General features: G+C 38.3%; 7 protein-coding genes across 8 annotated transcripts; 4 read left to right on the top strand and 3 right to left on the bottom strand.

Annotated features, from left to right (window-relative positions):
* The first annotated feature begins 2,254 nt into the window (after positions 1-2,254).
* LOC9322371 (external alternative NAD(P)H-ubiquinone oxidoreductase B4, mitochondrial) lies at positions 2,255-4,908 on the top strand. The gene is made up of 6 exons (XM_002886259.2): positions 2,255-2,487; positions 2,799-3,539; positions 3,614-3,833; positions 3,911-4,015; positions 4,104-4,364; positions 4,438-4,908. The coding sequence occupies exons 1-6, from the start codon at positions 2,399-2,401 to the stop codon at positions 4,765-4,767; spliced, it is 1,746 nt and encodes a 581-aa protein (XP_002886305.1). The 5' UTR covers positions 2,255-2,398; the 3' UTR covers positions 4,768-4,908.
* A 412-nt stretch (positions 4,909-5,320) lies between these two features.
* Positions 5,321-8,005, top strand: LOC9322370 (AP-5 complex subunit mu). 2 transcript variants are annotated; one of them, XM_002886258.2, is made up of 9 exons: positions 5,321-5,450; positions 5,521-5,637; positions 5,711-6,043; positions 6,127-6,410; positions 6,519-7,387; positions 7,462-7,518; positions 7,602-7,649; positions 7,741-7,830; positions 7,918-8,005. In XM_002886258.2, the coding sequence occupies exons 1-8, from the start codon at positions 5,383-5,385 to the stop codon at positions 7,804-7,806; spliced, it is 1,842 nt and encodes a 613-aa protein (XP_002886304.1). In that variant the 5' UTR covers positions 5,321-5,382; the 3' UTR covers positions 7,807-7,830; positions 7,918-8,005. The 2 variants fall into 2 exon arrangements, with proteins under 2 accessions (XP_002886304.1, XP_020887685.1); XM_021032026.1 differs by lacking the exon at positions 7,918-8,005 and having other exon boundaries at positions 5,355-5,450; positions 5,716-6,043.
* A 113-nt stretch (positions 8,006-8,118) lies between these two features.
* On the bottom strand, positions 8,119-8,627 carry LOC110230171. The gene is given in 3 exon segments (XM_021032185.1): positions 8,119-8,270; positions 8,273-8,292; positions 8,623-8,627. Coding segments are annotated over 3 exon segments (147 nt in total). The 3' UTR covers positions 8,119-8,148.
* LOC9320288 (probable polyol transporter 4) lies at positions 8,594-10,736 on the top strand. The gene is made up of 2 exons (XM_021032027.1): positions 8,594-9,017; positions 9,119-10,736. Exons 1-2 carry the CDS (start codon positions 8,816-8,818, stop codon positions 10,483-10,485), a joined length of 1,569 nt encoding a protein of 522 aa, XP_020887686.1. The 5' UTR covers positions 8,594-8,815; the 3' UTR covers positions 10,486-10,736.
* On the bottom strand, positions 10,661-12,681 carry LOC9322369 (lanC-like protein GCL2). Its single transcript, XM_021032028.1, has 6 exons — positions 12,442-12,681; positions 12,179-12,357; positions 11,986-12,097; positions 11,786-11,902; positions 11,391-11,708; positions 10,661-11,282 (listed from the first exon to the last, which is right to left on the bottom strand). The coding sequence occupies exons 1-6, from the start codon at positions 12,592-12,594 to the stop codon at positions 10,944-10,946; spliced, it is 1,218 nt and encodes a 405-aa protein (XP_020887687.1). The 5' UTR covers positions 12,595-12,681; the 3' UTR covers positions 10,661-10,943.
* A 22-nt stretch (positions 12,682-12,703) lies between these two features.
* On the top strand, positions 12,704-14,891 carry LOC9320287 (clathrin light chain 1). The gene is made up of 3 exons (XM_002886256.2): positions 12,704-13,182; positions 13,826-13,979; positions 14,065-14,891. The coding sequence occupies exons 1-3, from the start codon at positions 12,830-12,832 to the stop codon at positions 14,551-14,553; spliced, it is 996 nt and encodes a 331-aa protein (XP_002886302.1). The 5' UTR covers positions 12,704-12,829; the 3' UTR covers positions 14,554-14,891.
* A 228-nt stretch (positions 14,892-15,119) lies between these two features.
* On the bottom strand, positions 15,120-16,936 carry LOC9320286 (expansin-B1). Its single transcript, XM_002884174.2, has 4 exons — positions 16,452-16,936; positions 16,028-16,337; positions 15,674-15,803; positions 15,120-15,591 (listed from the first exon to the last, which is right to left on the bottom strand). Exons 1-4 carry the CDS (start codon positions 16,621-16,623, stop codon positions 15,388-15,390), a joined length of 816 nt encoding a protein of 271 aa, XP_002884220.1. The 5' UTR covers positions 16,624-16,936; the 3' UTR covers positions 15,120-15,387.
* Positions 16,937-20,350: the final 3,414 nt, after the last annotated feature.

Genomic DNA, 20,350 nt, shown 5'->3' with positions numbered 1-20,350 from the left:
TCTTGAATTAATTGATTAATTAATCGCCATGAGATGTTTCATTTTTTTTAAGTTTTGAACATAAAACATATTTTATTTTGTACGGTATAAAGAACTAGATTAGATCCCGTCTGATGTGCGTAAACTTACTAAATTACTGTGGTAAAATTTTGTTATATAAGTAAATTGTTGTAATGTTTGATTACTACAATAATTTAGTAATCTCAAGTTATCAATCACCAAAATTTGAATAAAATATTTATCATTATTATTATTATCAAATCTCAAAAAGTGATTTTGCAATTCTCGCATACAATAAGACTTCAAAACTTTGTCAAAGGAAATTTACGTACAGACGATCGGTGAAATAGTTATTGTATTTACAACTATTTACAAATTCACTATCTACTTTACCACAAACCACCGACATGCTCTTTACCACCATAACCACCACCTCCGAAATGTTTTTATGAACACATTAAACAACCTAAATATCTTTTCATTTTCACTTTTACATAATGTCTTTCACCTATTAAAACTGTTGACTCAATTTGTTTTTGAGTAAAAAATATATCTAATAGAAATGGTTGAATGTCGTTATAACAAAGATTATAAAAACAATAATCATATGAATCTATGACAAACCAATAAAGATTGAGAAATTAAAAAATTAATTTGACACAACTAAAAAACAAAGTAGTAAATAATAAACACGATGATTTATGAATTTTTAATTAAAATATTAAAATAGAAATTATACTAAGCAATCTAATATTACTACAAATAAACTAAAACTATCACCAAAAATAAATAAAAATATAAAAATTTAATTTAAATCCTCACATATTCTAGTTGGAAAAAGAAATTGGAAAAAACATATACAATTACAAATTAAATCATGATATATGTTGAAATCTAAAATTATAAGCACGGTGTTTAAATCTTCATTGAAATTAAAAAAAATAATCTAAAAATTCTACTCTTCAATTAAAAATATAAAATTATAAACAACATGATATATGAATCTTAGATAAAGATGAAAATATAAATTAAAAATATTACGTTTCAAAAAAAAATATTTAGGATTTCTAAATATTTCACAAATTAAAATCGTATAAACGGAAACTAAATATTTATTAAATATTACTTTTTATATAGTATATTGTTTGTTTAGATTACGATCTAAAGAGTTTAGAAAAAGTAGTCTAAGTTTTTTAGAAAAATAAAATAAAACTAAATTCGCCAAAAATACTTAAATCGTTTTGTGTCCTAACGTTTTCAGACCATAATGTAAATCGTAGAATGAATTTTCAAACAAATTAAAACAAAGAGGAAAGCTTAGAATACATGTTCAAAACTTTTTAGAAATTTGTAAATCGGACTTCTAAATATTTTAGAACATAAAACTAGTCTAAACATCGTAGAACATGTTCAAAAGTTTAGAATAGTTCATCTAACAATCGTAGAACTCTAGAAAACGTATTCTAAGAATAATATTAGACGAAATTTTATCTAGTAAAAAATCAATTTTTTTTTCAACTAAATCACCTGTTTTATAAAAATCATTTATATTCATGTATATCTACATGTTTTCCTGGTTTAACTTTTTAAAAACTACTAAAAATTGGGTGTAAGGGTATTTTAGTACAAAGTAACATTTTGACAAAAAAAATGTATATAGTCAAACTTTTTATTAGACATCCTTTATTTCTAATTTTCTCTTAATTCAATTGGGTATATTCCATTCTTCTTTATTAGCTTTAACATTATTCAAAAATCTATATATATAATGAGAGAGTTTTCTCTCCATCTATCTCCATCTAGAGTGTCCACATAGGCGACACATCAGCGTACACGTCATCATACATTTTTAATAAGTATAAAATGTTACCAAAAAGATTCGAATCTCTTACCCAATACATTTAATAGGTGCATTTCAAACCAAATTGCCATTTAAATCGTTTTGATTGATATCACCCAATAATATCGTAAAATAATCAACAATACAAATCAAAATCGAATCCAACAGTTGTTCGAGTTCCTAATAAAAAAAAAAAAAAATCTCCAGTGAACGCGGAACATAATGTCGTTTAAAGTCTCGAGTTTTGAGAGAAGTCAAACCCTAAAAAAATCTGCCCTTTATTTACTTTTTAATTTTAAATAACACTAAGAATATAATAAATGACATATTCCTAAATTTACTTGGGCGTTACTCCAATTTCCTAAATACCTCACTGTCTTTTCTTTTTATAATTTGTTTAGTGTGTCGCCGACCTTCTCTCTCACGTACCCTAAAGTAGCTTTGATAGTTTCCATTTTGCATATTCTCTCACATTCGCAGCCTCTCTTCCAAATTCTCTAATAAAGCTCTCAGCTTTCTTTTGGATCTGAGGTTTGAGAAATTTGCCGAATCATCATCATGAGCTTCCATAGCTTTTACCAGAGAGCTTTTAGCTTGTTCAAGGCTTACCCTTCTGCTTCCAAGCTTCTTGTTTTCAGCTCTTTCAGGTCTCTCCTTCTTTTCCTTTAGATCTGCTTCACCATTCCTACACTTCTTCTTCTTCCTTCAGCTGTGTAATATATATATAACTCTTTGACTGTTTTCTTAGTATATTTAGTTATATTTTGACCTCTCCGATGCAAGAATCCGATTTTTTCGCTGAAAGTTTTGTCCTTTTTTGGCCTCTCCTATGCATTATACATTCTTAAGACTCAGATCTATGTTTTTTTTGGTAACGTAGGTTTCACATTTATTTTGGTTTGTGTCTTTATATATCATCCTCTCTCTGATATTTGTGGTTTTATGTATTGTTGTGCAGTGGTGGTGGTGTACTGGTGTATTCAGACTCGAATCCATTGAAACGTGTATTACACGCAGACGCTACTCTTGACTCAGATGGTCAACCAATAAGGAAGAAGAAGGTGGTCGTTCTTGGCAGTGGGTGGAGTGGCTACAGCTTCTTGAATTACTTGAACAACCCTAACTATGATGTTCAAGTTGTCTCTCCTCGTAACTTTTTCCTATTCACTCCTCTCTTGCCAAGTGTTACCAATGGTACTGTCGAAGCCCGTAGCATTGTTGAACCCATTCGTGGTCTTATGCGCAAGAAAGGATTTGAGTACAAAGAAGCAGAGTGTGTGAAGATTGATCCATCGAACAAGAAACTCCACTGCCGGTCCAAGGAAGGGTCAAGTCTTAAGGGCACAACAGAGTTTGACATGGATTATGACATTCTAGTCATAGCTGTTGGAGCTAAGCCTAACACATTCAACACCCCTGGAGTTGAGGAACATGCCTATTTCCTTAAAGAAGCAGAGGATGCTCTAAACATCCGTCATTCGGTCATCGACTGTTTCGAGAGAGCCTCTCTTCCTAATCTAACTGAAGAAGAGAGGAAAAAGATTCTGCATTTCGTTGTGGTTGGTGGAGGACCAACTGGGGTCGAGTTCTCAGCAGAGCTTCATGATTTCTTAGTCCAGGATGTGGCTAAGATATACCCAAAGGTCCAAGAGTTCACAAGAATCACTCTTCTCGAAGCAGGCGACCACATCCTCAACATGTAAGTTCCACTCAAGCTTCTATAACTTTGGCTATATCTGCTTCTTTTCTAATGTTGGTGCAATTCCCCCACAGGTTTGACAAGAGAATCACTGCTTTTGCTGAGGAAAAGTTCCAGAGAGACGGTATAGATCTGAAGACAGGTTCAATGGTTGTGGGAGTGACTGCTGATGAGATATCCACAAAGGAAAGAGAAACTGGCAAAATTGTCTCTGAACCTTATGGTATGGTTGTGTGGTCAACAGGAATTGGTTCACGTCCTGTCATCAGAGACTTTATGCAGCAGATTGGTCAGGTTAGATAACACTTGATCGCATGAAGAAATCATTAATTTGCTAATGTCCCACCTCACTAGATTGAGTATGGTTACAGGGGCAGAGACGTGTCTTGGCTACTGACGAATGGCTTAGAGTGGAGGGATGTGAGGATGTTTATGCTTTAGGTGACACTGCAACGATCAACCAACGCAGAGTCATGGTATCCCATCATTTTAACACCACATATATATACCTTTCATTGTGTCTATATCTTACAAATGATGACTGGTCTGTTGTTGAACAAACAGGAAGATATAGCTGCGATTTTCAGCAAAGCAGACAAGGGAAACACAGGAACTTTAAACAAGAAAGATTTCAATGGTGTGGTTAAAGACATTTGCCAGAGGTACCCTCAGGTGGAGCTCTACTTAAAGAAGAATAAGCTGAAGAACATTGCACACTTGCTCAAGAGTGCAAATGGTGAGGACACACAAGTAAACATCGAGAATTTTAAGCAAGCTCTCTCTGAGGTTGATTCACAGATGAAGAACCTTCCAGCAACTGCACAGGTAAGCTTCTTATAGATAAAAACAAGATGAAATCAATCCACACAGATCATTTTGATGTATTGATTCTTGACAGGTTGCATCGCAACAAGGGAAGTACCTCGCAAAGTGCTTCAACAAAATGGAGAAATGTGAGAGGAAGCCAGAGGGACCATTGAGGTTTAGAGGAGAGGGTCGACATCGGTTCCAACCATTCAGGTACAGACATTTTGGATCGTTTGCTCCGCTGGGAGGGGAACAGACAGCAGCAGAACTGCCAGGAGATTGGGTCTCCATTGGACACAGCAGCCAGTGGCTCTGGTACTCTGTCTACGCCAGCAAACTGGTAAGCTGGCGCACAAGGATGCTCGTCATCTCTGATTGGACTCGACGCTTTGTCTTTGGCCGTGACTCTAGCAGCATCTAAGCCATTTTTGTTCTCTTTTTCTACGGTTTGCTTTAATTTTGCCTGCTCGTTTGTTGTCTTTTTTGGAGCTGATGATGATGATGATGATACATTGTCATTCTTGTCTTTTATCAACGGAAAATCACCGAAAAATCACCGGAAGCAACACGAGCATACTTGTTCATTCATAACCAACTCATACATAACAAAGAGTTCCCCTCATTGATTCATCAGACGACGACTATTCATTCTACACTACTCATATTCACAACACAACATCCTTCTTATTCATCTTCTCTGTTTGTGCGGCTCCATGAACTTGTCGGATACGATTCTTCCTCGACTTCGATTGACTAGTCTTAAGTATATCTATGGTAATTAAGCTCAATTCAGAGCTCTGCACCAATCCCCTAGAAGAAGCAATTTGAAAATTAGGTTGAAGGATTTTGACCGTTGGGCCATTAGATTTGGGGACTCTTGGACCTTTCATAGTCGAATAACAAATGGCCCATTAAAATTTACGAAGGCCCAAACATTCAGCCCATCATCGTTTAGATACTCCGTCGTCTTCGTCATCGTCCCAAAACCAACCAGAACGGCTCTGTGATCGGAACCGCCGTTAACATCAATTCAACTATGCCCTCTGGTTGCAGTATCAGAGCTCTCTGGATCATCAACAATCAAGAAGCTGTTGTTTTCTCCAGGTTTCTAATTCTTCTATAAACCCAATCTCACTCATTCCAATTTCTAACTCTCAATTTCTATGCAAATCAGGAGGTTTCCGGTCGTCGAGAAGCAATGGTGCTCCGTTTACAAGTCGGAAAACGAAAACACTCCTAGACTTCCCACTGATCAGCAAATCTCCAACGCTTTTACTCGAAGAAAGAGACGGTACAACACTTTTCTCTTGGTAGCTCAATTAGATTCTCTGGAAATGTAAAATTGAATTTCGAATCCGAATTAGGGAAGGCTCTACTCGTGGATATGGTATACGTGTTGCTCAATCCACCAAAGGATCGGATTCTTGGGTTGATGATCCCATCACTCGTCATATTATCAGCCTTTGCTTAAGCGAAGAAGATGATGATGATGATGAATCTGATAAAAACGAGAGGAACATTCTCTGGCCTATTGCCCTGCACACTAAAGCCCTTTACTCTATCCTTGTCTTGCCTTTGGTTGAGCCAAAGGAGATGAAAGATTACGTCAAGTTATGTAGGAGATCTGATTGTGGACCAGCTGTTGGTGAAGATTTGAGTTTGTCATCTCTCTTGCTTAACATTTCATCCGTTACAGGGTACTTATAGCTCTTCATCTCCTTCCTCAAGGTCTAAGAGTGATGTTCAACTCCTTGAATTGCACTTGTCACTCATGTTGTAGGGCTTTCATGGTGGCTCATGCATTTGGTGACATCGTTTCTGGTGATACTGTGGAACCTGAGGTTGTTGTAAGTGCGTCTCCATCAGTTGGTGGGTTGTTTGATTCAATAACTGGAAGCATTGGTATCTCATCGAGGCCAAAACCTGTAGCTGCACCGCTTGCATCTTCTTCCCCGTCTGGAGCTGCAACGACGGGAGCCACAGCATCAGATGCTCCCAAAACAGGGTCGAGGTTACTGGATAGAGATTTGCTTAGAAATTTTATCGCTACTGCTATGCCGTTTGGTTAGTATTTTCTCTCTGTCATATATGGTTTATTCTGTTACCTGCTAGACCATTTGTTTCCTGATTGATGTGCTATAAAACCCTAGAATCTTTTAATCACTTCTGCAGGTACTCCATTGGACCTCAGCTTGTCTAATATATTTGCTATGAAAGCGAATGGCTTTTCCTATGCTGATCCTCCTCCCCAAGAACTAAAGCAACCAGCATGGAAGCCATACCTGTACAAAGGAAAGCAAAGGCTATTGTTCACAATTCATGAGACGGTTAACGCTGCAATGTACGACCGCGATGAGATTCCTGATAATGTATCTGTTGCGGGACAGATAAACTGTCGGGCAGAGCTAGAAGGGCTGCCTGATGTGTCGTTTCCTCTGGCAGGGCTGAGTACAGCCCACATCGAAGCTATATCTTTCCATCCATGTGCCCAAGTTCCAGCACATGGGATCGACAAGCAGAACATTGTTTTCCAGCCTCCCTTGGGTAACTTTGTTCTCATGCGATACCAGGCGGGTTGTGGACTCGGACCACCAGTGAAAGGGTTCTATCAGCTGTCAATGGTTTCAGAAGACGAGGGTGCATTCCTCTTCAAGGTGCACCTCATGGAAGGTTACAGGGCTCCTCTGTCAATGGAATTCTGCACTATTACTATGCCCTTTCCACGGAGACGGATAGTGGCATTTGATGGGACTCCATCAGCTGGGACTGTTTTAACCACAGAGCACTCTGTTGAGTGGAGGATTCTGGGAAGCGGACGTAGTCTTTCTGGGAAAAGCCTTGAGGCTACTTTCCCCGGGACAATCAAGTTTAGTCCATTGCAGAGTAGGAGAAGAGGGGATGGGGATGATGAAGAGAGTGAGGATGAGAGCGTTGAGAATGTGGTGAACGCGGAGGACTTCTTGGTGCAGAAAATGAACAAGGATCTCCCAGCAGTTGAGTTGGAGGAACCGTTCTGTTGGCAAGCCTATGATTATGCCAAGGTATGTATGTCTTTTGCTTCCTTTTGAAATCTTTTGGACTTGTTTATTGTTCAAATCTATCTTCTGGTTTACAGGTCTCGTTCAAAATTGTCGGGGCATCTGTATCTCGAATGTCAATCGACACAAAATCAGTAAGCTTTTGCAAGTTGGAATGATTAGTTTACAGTGGTAGCCCATATTATCGACTTATTGTTGCCTCCCTTTGTTTTGTTAGGTCAATATCTACCCAACCACAAAGTCACCGGTTGAGTTTTCTGCTCAGGTAAGACACTGCTAAAATTTAAAGTTCCCAGGCGATGTTTGAACTGGATTGGTAAAACTCTAAAGGCTCTACATGATATGTACATGAACAGGTGACTTCAGGGGATTATATATTGTGGAACACATTGGGGAAGGCTCCATCAGCAGCCGTCGTGTAATTCCCCCAAGTCTCGACCTCACTGGTATTTTATTTTCCCACTCAAGGAAGTGATTTTGATTGTTTGAGTTTGAAAGCATTAAACGTATGTACATGATTGTTGTTTATTCAGAAATAAAGAAGATGAATGTTTTTAGTTGCAAGTCTGTCTGGCATGGAACATGTGACAATAAAACTCATAAGGTGGTTATGTTCATGAAGTTGCCACTCCTGTTTAATTAGTCTACAAGCCTAAGAAAGAAATTGTTCTATATAGAGAATTCTATCTAGATATAGTATATCCAGCTCATAAGGAGATTATAATCCAAGTTTTGCAGCAATATTAAGTCTGTATTATACGAAATTACAAAATTAGCAGAAAAATATCAATCAATTTAAAGATAGTTGGTGCCACGTCAATGACACAGTCTCTGTAGTTCCAATGAGCTTGGAAGAACTACCGACAGATCTCATTCATAGGTAGCGGCCATTGGAAGTGAATTCAATTTTATTTCATAAAAAAAGGTTTTAACTGTCCAAATTTGAAACCCTGATTTATTTAGTATTTAATAAATGTTTTCATGCCTTTTAAGAGTGTGCTAATGACGCTATAAAAGATGAGCTGTTATTATTACCTTGAAAACTCTAATTTATCTTAATTTAATAAGGTTCTTAAATATCTTTCCAGCTTTTTTTACTCTTTTAAGAAAAAAAATCTAAAAGTAATTCTATTTCTTTTTTTTTTGGTAGGAAAAGTAATTCTATTTCTTGAAACGTAATGTTAATGACTTAAATATGTAAACAAAGGTGGGCAATGGAAGGAGTCAAGTTGGATTACCTCATTAGAAAATTCACCAATTTGGTCAAATAGAGACGATGAAATTTTTAACAAGTCTCTCCGGTTCAGATCTGGTCATCTAAAGCCCTTCTTCCGAGATCTACGACTTTACTTCTCAAGTCGTTGTCTGAATTCTCTCTTTCCGAAAACGGACACCACCTGAGTCTGCTGTCTGAAGCCTCGGCGGAGGGAGATGATGAATCTGCCGGAGGTTGGAAATGGCGGTGGCTCGGGTTTTCCGGCGGTCTCTGTCGGAAATAAGAAGAATAAGTATCAGAGAATGGACTCCGACGCGGAGAATCATCGTGAAGCAGAGGCTAGAAACAGTAGAACCAGAAAATACGTTATGGCTTGTGCTTTTTTTGCATCCTTGAACAATGTTCTTCTCGGCTACGGTTAGTTTTTACACATATAATCGGATTCTTCTTCTTCCTCTTCTTCTTTTACTTTGTTGACTTAGAAAAGCTGTGTGTGCTCTGTTTTTGGTATTTGTCAGATGTTGGGGTAATGAGCGGTGCGGTGTTGTTCATACAGCAGGATCTCAAAATAACGGAGGTGCAGACGGAAGTGCTCATTGGTAGCCTCAGCATTATTTCACTCTTCGGCAGCTTAGCCGGCGGCAGAACCTCTGACTCCATCGGTAGAAAATGGACCATGGCCTTGGCTGCTCTCGTCTTTCAGACTGGTGCTGCGGTGATGGCTGTCGCTCCGTCTTTCGAGGTTTTGATGATCGGAAGAACTTTAGCCGGCATTGGGATTGGACTTGGTGTCATGATCGCTCCTGTCTACATCGCCGAGATATCCCCTACTGTAGCCAGAGGATTTTTCACTTCGTTCCCTGAGATCTTCATAAATCTAGGGATCTTGCTAGGCTATGTTTCGAACTACGCTTTCTCGGGGCTTTCCGTGCATATCAGCTGGAGGATCATGCTTGCAGTTGGGATTCTTCCTTCGGTGTTCATAGGATTTGCGCTGTGTGTGATCCCTGAGTCGCCGAGGTGGCTGGTGATGAAAGGCCGAGTGGACAGTGCACGAGAGGTGCTTATGAAAACAAATGAACGAGATGATGAAGTGGAAGAGCGGCTTGCAGAGATACAATTGGCGGCTGCACATACAGAAGGCAGCGAGGACAGGCCGGTGTGGCGTGAGCTTCTAAGCCCATCTCCTGTTGTACGGAAAATGCTGATTGTTGGATTTGGGATCCAATGTTTCCAGCAGATCACAGGAATCGACGCCACAGTCTACTATAGTCCAGAGATCCTGAAAGAGGCTGGGATACAAGACGAGACCAAACTGCTCGCTGCAACTGTCGCTGTTGGGATTACAAAAACAGTGTTCATACTATTTGCCACCTTCCTGATCGATAGTGTTGGCCGGAAACCGCTGCTTTATGTGAGCACAATTGGAATGACTCTGTGTCTCTTTTGTCTAAGCTTCACGCTCACATTCCTCGGCCAAGGAACGCTTGGGATAACCTTGGCTCTTCTCTTTGTTTGTGGAAATGTTGCCTTCTTCTCTATAGGGATGGGACCTGTTTGCTGGGTCTTGACATCAGAGATCTTCCCACTACGGCTAAGAGCCCAGGCCTCAGCGCTTGGGGCGGTCGGAAACAGGGTGTGCAGCGGTCTGGTGGCCATGTCCTTCCTCTCTGTGTCACGTGCCATAACGGTCGGAGGAACCTTCTTCGTTTTCTCCCTCGTGTCTGCACTCTCGGTTATCTTCGTGTATGCGCTAGTCCCGGAGACAAGTGGGAAGTCGCTGGAGCAGATAGAGTTGATGTTTCAGGGCGGGCTGGAAAGAAAAGACGGTGAAGTTGAGCTTGGAGATGCTGAGCGTCTTGTGCGCAAGGAACAGGAGTTTTGAGTGTTATACTACGGGCAGAATTGAACATGTTAAAGTAGAAGAGGCAGAAGAGAATGGTGTTCTGTTCTTGTTTTAGATCCAAAGAACGTAAGACAGATTTTGTAAGTGCGTTTGATGATGGTATAGACCCAATGCATATTCCAAAGAAGGCAAATGCTCTGTTTTTTATTCCTTGTTTCGAGAAGAAACTATGTCAATACTCACTCAAAAGACAATACAGAAAGGACAGAACCTTTGTGTTCCTTCTAACATCATAAAGTTACAGGCTCTCCGGACAGATCTCCGGAGAGTTCCAATAGATATCAACTCAAACTGATTCACCGTCAAACAACAACAACAAGATTTTGCTAGTACTAAACACACACATACACACACCCTCTCTTACCTTGTGCCTCCTCCATAACAAGAGATAAGGATTTGATGGACAAAAGTATGGAGATTGTTATCGATCTAGAAGTTTAAAGCTCGTAACCTGGGAACCTGGCTTGAGATGGGTCGACCATGTCAAGGTAGAGATAGGCCATGCCTGCAACGCCTTCAAACAAGGAATAAGGACTATCACCTCCATGCATTTCTCCTTTTGAGAGTAACTTGGGGCCTCTATCAAGCAGAAAACTGGCAAAGGCTTTTGCACGGTACAGATACTCACTCATTCCCGTAGCTCTGTAAAGCGAGAGAAAAACATATGCATTCCCACTTATTCCATGACAGATCCCCACCCGCTTGAGCAATCCACGGTTCCAAACCACCTCTGCTGCAGCTGCACCCGCTTCCAGAAACTCTCTCTCCCCAAAAACCTGTGTGTTTTGTTTTCATTTCCCAGAGATCAACTCTCTCTCTCAATAATGTCTAGAAAGCATTTAAAAACAGACACATACATTCTAACTAAAAAAAGGCATCGTCACCTCAGCAGCTTTCACAAGTGTGAGAGCAATCCCAGGAGCTCCATGACACCAATGCACAAGGACATCTTTCCTCCTATCCTCTTCACTAGCAGGGTAATTTCCACTTGGAAACCGATTCTTGATCATATACTTAAGGGTTCCCTTCACATCCTCTGCCTCGTCAGGCTTCAGCTGAACATCCATCAATACGTGCATAATACCAGCAAGCCCATGTGCTGCACCCCAGTACCGTTTGCCATACCATTCAAACATAAGCGGTGAGCTTCCTTTCTTAGCCATTGATCTTCCGTCCTTGATAATCTCCTGAGCAACTTCCCGCTGCACACTGAGTCTTACTCATTAAGAAACTAAACGAGACTCATCAATATCTCTATCTTCCTAAGAATTGTACTTACAATGGTATCTGAAGACAAAGTTTCTTTGCCAATGTACTTGTTGATGAACAAACAAGCCCATAGATAACCAACTCTTCCATACAAGAGCTCGTTAGGAAGATCACTAGATAGTCTTATCTGTTATAAAAATGATAGATTTCAATCTCAGAACCAAGAAAAACAAAAAAATGTACCAAGAACAAAGCTGAGAAGAAGCACACCAGACGAAATTGCGCCAAATAGTAGTTGAGCAACTCCTCCTCACCAGAAAGCTTAGCTGCAGCGGCGCCAAGACCACAAACACCAGCTCGGCCACAGAGAAAAGTAACATCCCTACCAAAAAAAGTCTCATATTTTCACCAACAATTCAAAGCAACTTGTTTCTATAGACAATGGAGAAGAAGAAGAAGGTACCCTGAGGAAGCAGAAGCAGCATCACAAGCTTTGACGATTTCCAAGCAAAGGGAAAGATCATTGACGTTTCCAGTAACTTGATAAGCTCTAAAGAGTAAAAACGCAGCTCCAAGAGTTCCAGAGTAAAGAGTGAAGTCTTCAACAGTCTGCCCACTAAAACCCCAAGTTTCCATCACTACCTGAGAAAGACAAACAACAACACTTAGTCACCACTTCAGAGTAACCTAATCAATCGAAAGGAAGAAGAGTAGATTTGCGCTTACGGTTTCCTTGAGATCCAAAGCGGATCGCTTGAGCTGCTGCGAGAGAGACGAATACGGCATAGCGAGCAGATTCCTAAGCGAATCTCCTCCAGATTCACTTTCCTTCTCCTTCACGAAATCAGGCATCACGTTATCGAAGAACCGATCCGCCATTGTTGTCTCTTTCTAGAAGAAGGACTAAACGCAGCGTTTAAGACGACCGGTTCGGTGAGTTGGTTACACGTTTTTAGTCAACGTGGCCTTTTTAAAATGAAATCATCAGATCTACGCCAAACTAAAAAACGACATCGTTTAAGGCTCTTCTCTTCTCTTCTCTTCTCTTCCTTGTGAATCAAAAAACACAGCGATCAAAAGTCTTCTTCTTGCGAATCTCAAAGAAGCAAAAAGCATGGCGACTTTTGACGACGGAGATTTCCCAGCTCAAACCCATTCTCCATCTGAACACGATGACTTTGGTGGCTACGATAATTTCTCCGAAGCCCAGCCACCTCCGACTCAACATCAATCCGGTGGATTCTCTTCTTTCAATGGTGATGGAGCTTATGGATCTGAGAATCCTGCTTCCCCAAACGGATATGGATTTGGTGCTTCCTCACCTAACCATGACTTTTCCTCGCCTTTTGAATCTTCCGTTAACGATGCTAACGGAAGCGGTGATGCGATCTTCGCTTCCGATGGTCCGATTCTTCCAGATCCAAATGAGATGCGGGAGGAGGGTTTCCAACGCCGTGAGTGGCGCCGGTTAGTGTTCTGATTCTCGGTTGTTCATTTCAATTCGTTTCCTGTTGTGGAGTAGGGCTAGATCTCAAGCTTTTGACTTGGTAGATTACTAGATCTTAGTGTCTTCTTAGGTAGAAAAGCTTAGGATTTCAATCGTTTAAGATTCGATTCGATTATGCGATCTTCAAAATTCGAGAATCTATTAGAAAAATGTGACCTTGTTGTCATTGTAGCTATAATCTGATTTGGTATAAGAACGAACCTGAGTAGAATATGTGTTGTAGCTATAATCTTCTTCTGTGATGTCTCAATTCTGTATCAGATTAGACTTGAACCACCATGGTTTTTGGTTCATCATATATTGAAAGAATCTCTGTGATCTGTACTGGAATAGGAAAGAGTCCGAATAGTGTATGTGTTGTAGCTATCATCTTCTTCTGTGATGTGTCAATTCTGTATCAGATAGAATGGAACCACCGTGCTTTTTGTTTTATGTATATGAAAGAATCTCTATGATCTGATTTGGAATAAGAAAGAACCTGTATGTGTTGTAGCTATCCTCTTCTTCTCTGGTGTGTCAATTATGTATCAGATTAGACTGGAACCACCATGCTTTTCTTGTTCAACATATATGAAACTGATATTTTGGCACGCATTGGTGCAGTCTGAACACCATTCACCTTGAGGAGAAGGAAAAGAAAGAGAAGGAGATGCGGAATCAGATCATAACTGAAGCAGAAGAATACAAGAAATCCTTCTATGAGAAAAGAGAGAAGACCATTGAAACCAACAAGACTGATAACCGCGAAAAGGAGAAGGTAAGTAGTGATAAAATTCACAATCGCAGCCATTTGAGATTTTTGGGTGTATTGGAAACTTGTGTGATATTTGCCTCTCTTGCAGCTATACTGGGCTAACCAAGAGAAGTTCCACAAAGAAGTTGACAAGCATTACTGGAAAGCAATTGCAGAGCTAATCCCTCGTGAGGTTCCCAACATCGAGAAGAAGAGAGGGAAAAAGGATCCGGACAAGAAACCATCAGTGAATGTTATCCAGGGTCCTAAACCTGGGAAGCCAACTGATCTAGGGAGAATGAGACAGATATTCTTGAAGCTTAAGACAAATCCCCCACCTCACATGATGCCGCCTCCTCCTCCAGCCAAAGATGCCAAAGATGGGAAGGATGCCAAAGATGGCAAAGATGCAAAAGCTGGGAAAGACGCCAAGGACTTAAAAGATGGGAAACCTGCAGATCCAAAGGTGACAGAGGAAAAACCTGCTTCACCTGCCAAAGATGCAAGTGTTGAAACAGCGAAACCTGATGCTGCTGCCTCGGGAGAGGGAGAGAAACCTGTAGCTGTGACTGAGGCCGAGGGAGCCAAGGCAGAGTGAAGGGTCTTTAGTATTACTGATGGGGGATTATTTGATATTGAAGTCACAATAGCTGCGGGGGAAATAAGAAGAGGTAAGTAATGTGCACATTGAAGCTCTTTTGGGCGATGTCTGTGAGCACACCATTTCCTCTTCTGGAGAGAGAATTTTTAGTCCTTTTGTTTTGGTTTATTATTTTTTATTACCATTATATTTCTTCTGCAAAATTTGGTTTTTGTCTTGGATGATCACCTTAAATCATTTTGTTTCCACGTATTTTATACTTATGTGCACATTTATTAAGACTTGAGAAGTAAAGGTTGTTGGATGAATCATTTGATTGTATGATGTGGGCATAAGGTAGTTGAGTAGTGTCATGGCATGTGAACCATCTATACATTATTTTCGTAGTGACTTGATAATGGGGCACGTGGTGGTCTGGTCCAGTTGTTTCGTCTCTTTCCAGGCACACAATGTATTGTATAATGTAAGTAGGAACATGTTAGAAAGTGAATGATGTAAACACATTAATTTGAGGTATTATTATTTTGCAAGAGTCGCCTAGTTGTGAGGGGCTGGCAAAAGAGTTGGATGAAAAAAGGAATGAGATTTTGCACATTATTACATCTTTTGTAAATTCTCTTCTTATATATAGTAATGTCCCACAAACAAGATTATAGATGATTGATACACACATCCCTATGGACAAGGAAAAAAAATGAAAATGGACAACATAAAAAGTTAGTAGTCACACACACATTGCAAGCTCTTCTTCCCCTAACTTTGGAGATGGCTCACTCATTGTCCTCTCCGTGTTACTCTCTCCCACAACAAAAAAAAACGAAGAGTGGTTAATTAGAGAACAGGGGAGAAGTTGAGGCGGGAGGTGTAAGTAGCTTTGGGAACCCAGTTACTGGGGATGACGTCGGCGGCAGAGAGTGTCTTGTTGTTGGACAAAGTTGTAAGCTTCACAGAGAATGGTCCCTTGAGTGGTCCTTCGACAATGCACCAGTTTGCTCCCCATATGTGCTTCATTGATATCCACTCCTTAGACCCCGCCTTCATAATTCAACACACAAAAGAAGTAAAATTAAGTAAACATTTTAAAGAAAATGTAGGAGAGAGTAATGAGAAATATTACTTGACGAATGTGCATAGAGCCAATGTCTCCTTCACCGTCTTCATACTCAATGAGAAGAGATAACCAATAATCTGTTGATCCTGCATTCACATGGAAGGCTATGTTCTTCCCTTTGTATTTGCATGCCGTTCTGTTTTACAAAACAAAAACAAACAAGTGTAGGTGTGTGTCAGAGATCCATAGGTGTGTGTTGTGTAGTCAAAGGTCAAAATACGGGACCATCAATAAAAGACAAGAACGCCGTTAAAGCTTCTTTAGTTGTTTGTTTAGTCCTCCCAATGTAAGAAAAAACCATTTACTCATTTGTTCGTTAAATAAAATAATAAGTTGGTTATTTAGAGCGCCAAGAGGTACCGGCCGTAGCGGATGTTTAATAAGCCACGGTTGCGGATGACACCGTTATGGCCGGGAATAGCCATATGTCCAAAGGCGGCACCGCTAAGGTCGAAGTGAGTGTGGTTTGCTTTAGCAGATGGTCCCGACGGTGACTGGTCGGTGACAATAATGGTGACTGCTCTCTTAGAGCAAATGGTCTTGTCGAGACACCTGACTTTGTAACATGCACCGCAGCCTTCACCACCCTTGAACAGAATCGGACTCACCGCTCCAACTCTTGCCTTAAACGGCTTCACGTCCACTAGTGACCCGTAACCACAAGCTCCTCCTGCGGTTTCATTAATAAGCCCTTGCATTGTTATTGATTTCGCAGTAAACTTTTGACTTTGTTACTGTAAAAAGTAAATCAATTGTTGTGGATATTATGTAAAGAAATGTTTACCACTGCTGCCGTCGCCCTCGGGACTTCCGTACCAGGTGGCAGTTGCGGGAAGCCAACGGGTGACTGCCACTTGTTGACTGGAGTGAGTCAACGATGGAGTAGAGCCAGAGCCGCCTCCTAGAAGGTGGAGGAAGAGGCATAGTGTCGGTAGGATGACCGGAAAGAGCTGCATTTTGACCGGAGAGACAAGCCAAAAAAAAACCAAAAAAAAAGTGGAGAAGTGAGAGTGGAAGAATTGTTGGTTAGTTGGTTAAATAGAGAGGGAAGAAGCTAGGAGGAATGGTTTATGGTTAAGTCTTTTGCATCAAATTAGAAAATGACGATTATGTCCTTGACTCATTCTTCTTATTTACGAAGTGTGCCATTTTTGAGGGGGATGGGACCTACTGACAGTTAGGGGCTTGATGTAGCACGATCCCGTAGGGTAAGGGGTGTGTGTGTGTTTATGCAATTATAAGATTCCATCGTTTTTATTTTGAAGCCAATGTTGGTTGGGACAAGATTCTTCCGTTACTCTTACACTTGTTCTTTCTTTCTCTCTTTTTTTTTTTTTTGCTTATGACTATATGATGTAATACTATGACCATGGCCTCTTGTTTAACATTGTTATTGGTTATCCTTGTGGATTCGATTGGTGAAATAAACCAGTCAAATCTAACGTAAAGAAAAGCGGTACAAAACAATATATGACAATGATTAGAGTTGTAAACCTTGTGCCGATTGATAAATGTTACCAACCAAAACATATGTTGTGTTTGTTTCAATATGAACTAGAGACATCAACAAGTTTTTTTTCTTCTTCTTATTGGTAGAATATGTGGATTATTTGAAGATGTGAGGATATATGACCTCACAATTTAAGAGTAGCAAAAGTGAATTATGTTGGATTTCTTTGGTATTTGTATATGGAATAAAATAGAAAAAAATTGTAAATGGATTTTTTAGTCAATTCACGAGTTACCAATTTATTTTGACGTCATAATCTTCAAAAAAATTTTAATTTAACTAATAAAATATGGAAAAATGTCGAAAAAACATCAATTTTCAAATTTGGGACAAAAAAACATCGCCTTTCAAATGTTATTTAAAGTCCAAAATTTTAGTCGGCCTCTTAGTAATATAGTTAAGTTTCGTAAACTTGGCCGGATTAGACATGACGTTAAGTTTCCGTTACGATTCCACCAGAACGAGAGACAGTTCGAACCCTATCGGAGACTGAGGCGGTTATGAAAAAAAGATGGATTACCTAGGCCCAATCTAGCCTTTTTGTGGTTTAAAAGTCTACACTCTACTGACCAGCTTAAACATTTTTTAGAGATGATCTTCTTCCACTCCCATATTGACTTTATTTCTATTGGAAACTTAACGACATTCCTAATGTGGTCAAATAAATGAAATGTAACTATTTTACTAAGAGGTCAATCAAAATTTGGAGATTTAAATAACATTTTAATTGTTAATGTATTTTTGTCCCAAAATTGAAAATTAATTTTATTCGATATTTTTTTAATAAAATATGTTTGAACTATTTTTCTTTGAAAGATTAACAATATAAGACCACATTTTTTGCTCATGGAAAACAACACAAACTAGATAAAATAAGATTTAATAAAAGTGTATCTGATCTTTATATGATAAGATTTGGAAATACGGAATCTTGATGGCCAGTGTCTTGCTCACAGCGCATAAATCATTTCAACACTCGAAGATACTATTATTCTTTTAACTGTTTCTGAATTTCGTATTTATTTAAGTCAACAACCAACCATAGCTTAGTGCATTTTGTTTTGTTTTTGTGGAAAAAGAGAACAAGAAAAAGTTTTAAAAACCTAATATTGTTGCAATATTAAAGGTTTTTTTTTTAATATAATTTTGGCAGACCGCACATGACTCCGTCACAATCCTTATTCCTTAAGATTTATTCGACCCTTGTTATACTTTATTATCTTTCTAAAAGAAGCTTACAAGAAAATTATTTATTTATTTATTTATTTGAAAAAGTAAAATTTTTAGATACAAATTCAGAAGGAAATCCCCTATATATTAATAGAGAAACATTTTTTAAAAAAAACCTTACCATCATGTGTTATTAACAAGATTGCCACGCTGATGTGTCGCTCTCGCAATGATTTGACCTCTATTTAGATAATTATCCAAGATTTATTAGACTATTTACAGAATTTGTCATTAGTCTCATACATCCATATATCCCATTAATAATTAAAAACATACACTTTTTGTTTATCTTATATTACTATATTTATATATTTATATATTTCTTTATATACATTTATATAAATTTTCTTTAGTGGATGGGTAAACAATCTTTTTATTTATATTTATATTTATGTTTATATTTAAATGATAAAATATATATATTTGGTTCAAGAATCTCGAATTCAAAACTACAAAATCTTTACATCTTTCATAAATTTTTTACTTAAATAAATAAAATAATCTCCTTTCTATATATGTTACGAATGCTTAAAATCCTATTTTTTGGAGGAGTTCTAACTTTTCGAAGAAAAACATTATAACCACATTTGTATATAAACCAAAATCTGGCCACATTATAACTATTTCGTAAATAATCCATTCATAATCTAAGAATCTTAGATTTGGAACACTACAAAATCTTAGCTTCGAAACTATCAAATCTCATCTTTGCTAAATTTTGGATTTCTTATACTTATTAAAAAAAAAAAATTTCTTTTTATACTACAAAATCTCAAAATCTTTAAAACATACGGAAAGACATATTGCCATAAATGGTAACATTTCGTCAATACTTTTTTATCACGTTGAAGCTTTATTCAAAGTTTAAATATTTCACGGATAAAACATATTCTTATATGAAATAGTCCCAAATTTGAATAAAACAAAAAAAAATTGTAACATGTTTCGTTTTACACAAACGGATCTTAGATCCCGAATAATAATTTTAATCATAATAATTTTACTTAAATCACTTCATCCTGCACATCGTGCGGGTTGTTATCTAGTATTTCTTTATTGTCAATTACACTCATGCTTACAAAGTTTGATGTACATGTAAGTCGTACACGTAACTATGTATATGTTTACAAAAGTTTATCTTAAGAAATGATTATTTACATTGTTTTCTTATTTAAATATGGTGAATGCAGCTTGTTAATTATTGTACCTAATTCTTTCTCACTTCTGAATTTTTAAAATAAAAAACGTTTCCTACATTCGCAATTAACCAAATGGATAGAAAATTGCTAAGAAAAGAGAACACAAATTAATATTCCAAGTTTTTTTGCTAGAAAGTTTGGTCGACTATTGCTACTTCTACATTCGTAGATTGCCAGAGAGTTTGGTATAAATTGAGACGACTTCACGAAGCTCTTAGTCAAAACCTAGCCAATCATTTGGTTTCGAGATCATGTACACCAAATACATAGAATCAGTGAAATAATGAGAGCAATATCGATCATGGTTTCCCACCATTGCATGACCCAAATTAAACCTTGCAGTTCAAAGGTCAATAACCTTTTAAGGCGAGCTCGATTTTAAACTGAAAAGAGCGATCCATCTATCGAAGAATTTATCGATTTTTTCCAAATATATCGTCATAGTCCACGGGAATACTTGTAACAATCTGACATACCTAAGTAACTAAAATATAGAACAGCATATTGGAGATGAACTTGTGATATTTAAGTGAACTTCTTAATAACCATCATGAATACTGGTATACATGTAGGCATGTGTGCATTATCAAAGACTAGTGAAATATACAATTGACAACTTCAATAAGAAAAATAAATATCAGAGAATAGTTATACAAATGAGAATGCTTTAGCTAAAAGCCTAAAAGTGAGAAAGTCAAATTGTATTATTGAGAATGACAACAAGAAAAAGATGTCATTCTTACG

Source organism: Arabidopsis lyrata, assembly GCF_000004255.2.
Source record: "Arabidopsis lyrata subsp. lyrata unplaced genomic scaffold ARALYscaffold_3, whole genome shotgun sequence".
Taxonomy (NCBI): Eukaryota; Viridiplantae; Streptophyta; class Magnoliopsida; order Brassicales; family Brassicaceae; genus Arabidopsis; species Arabidopsis lyrata.
The sequence above is the reverse complement of the archived record's forward strand: the minus strand, read 5'-3'. Positions and strand labels throughout refer to the sequence as shown.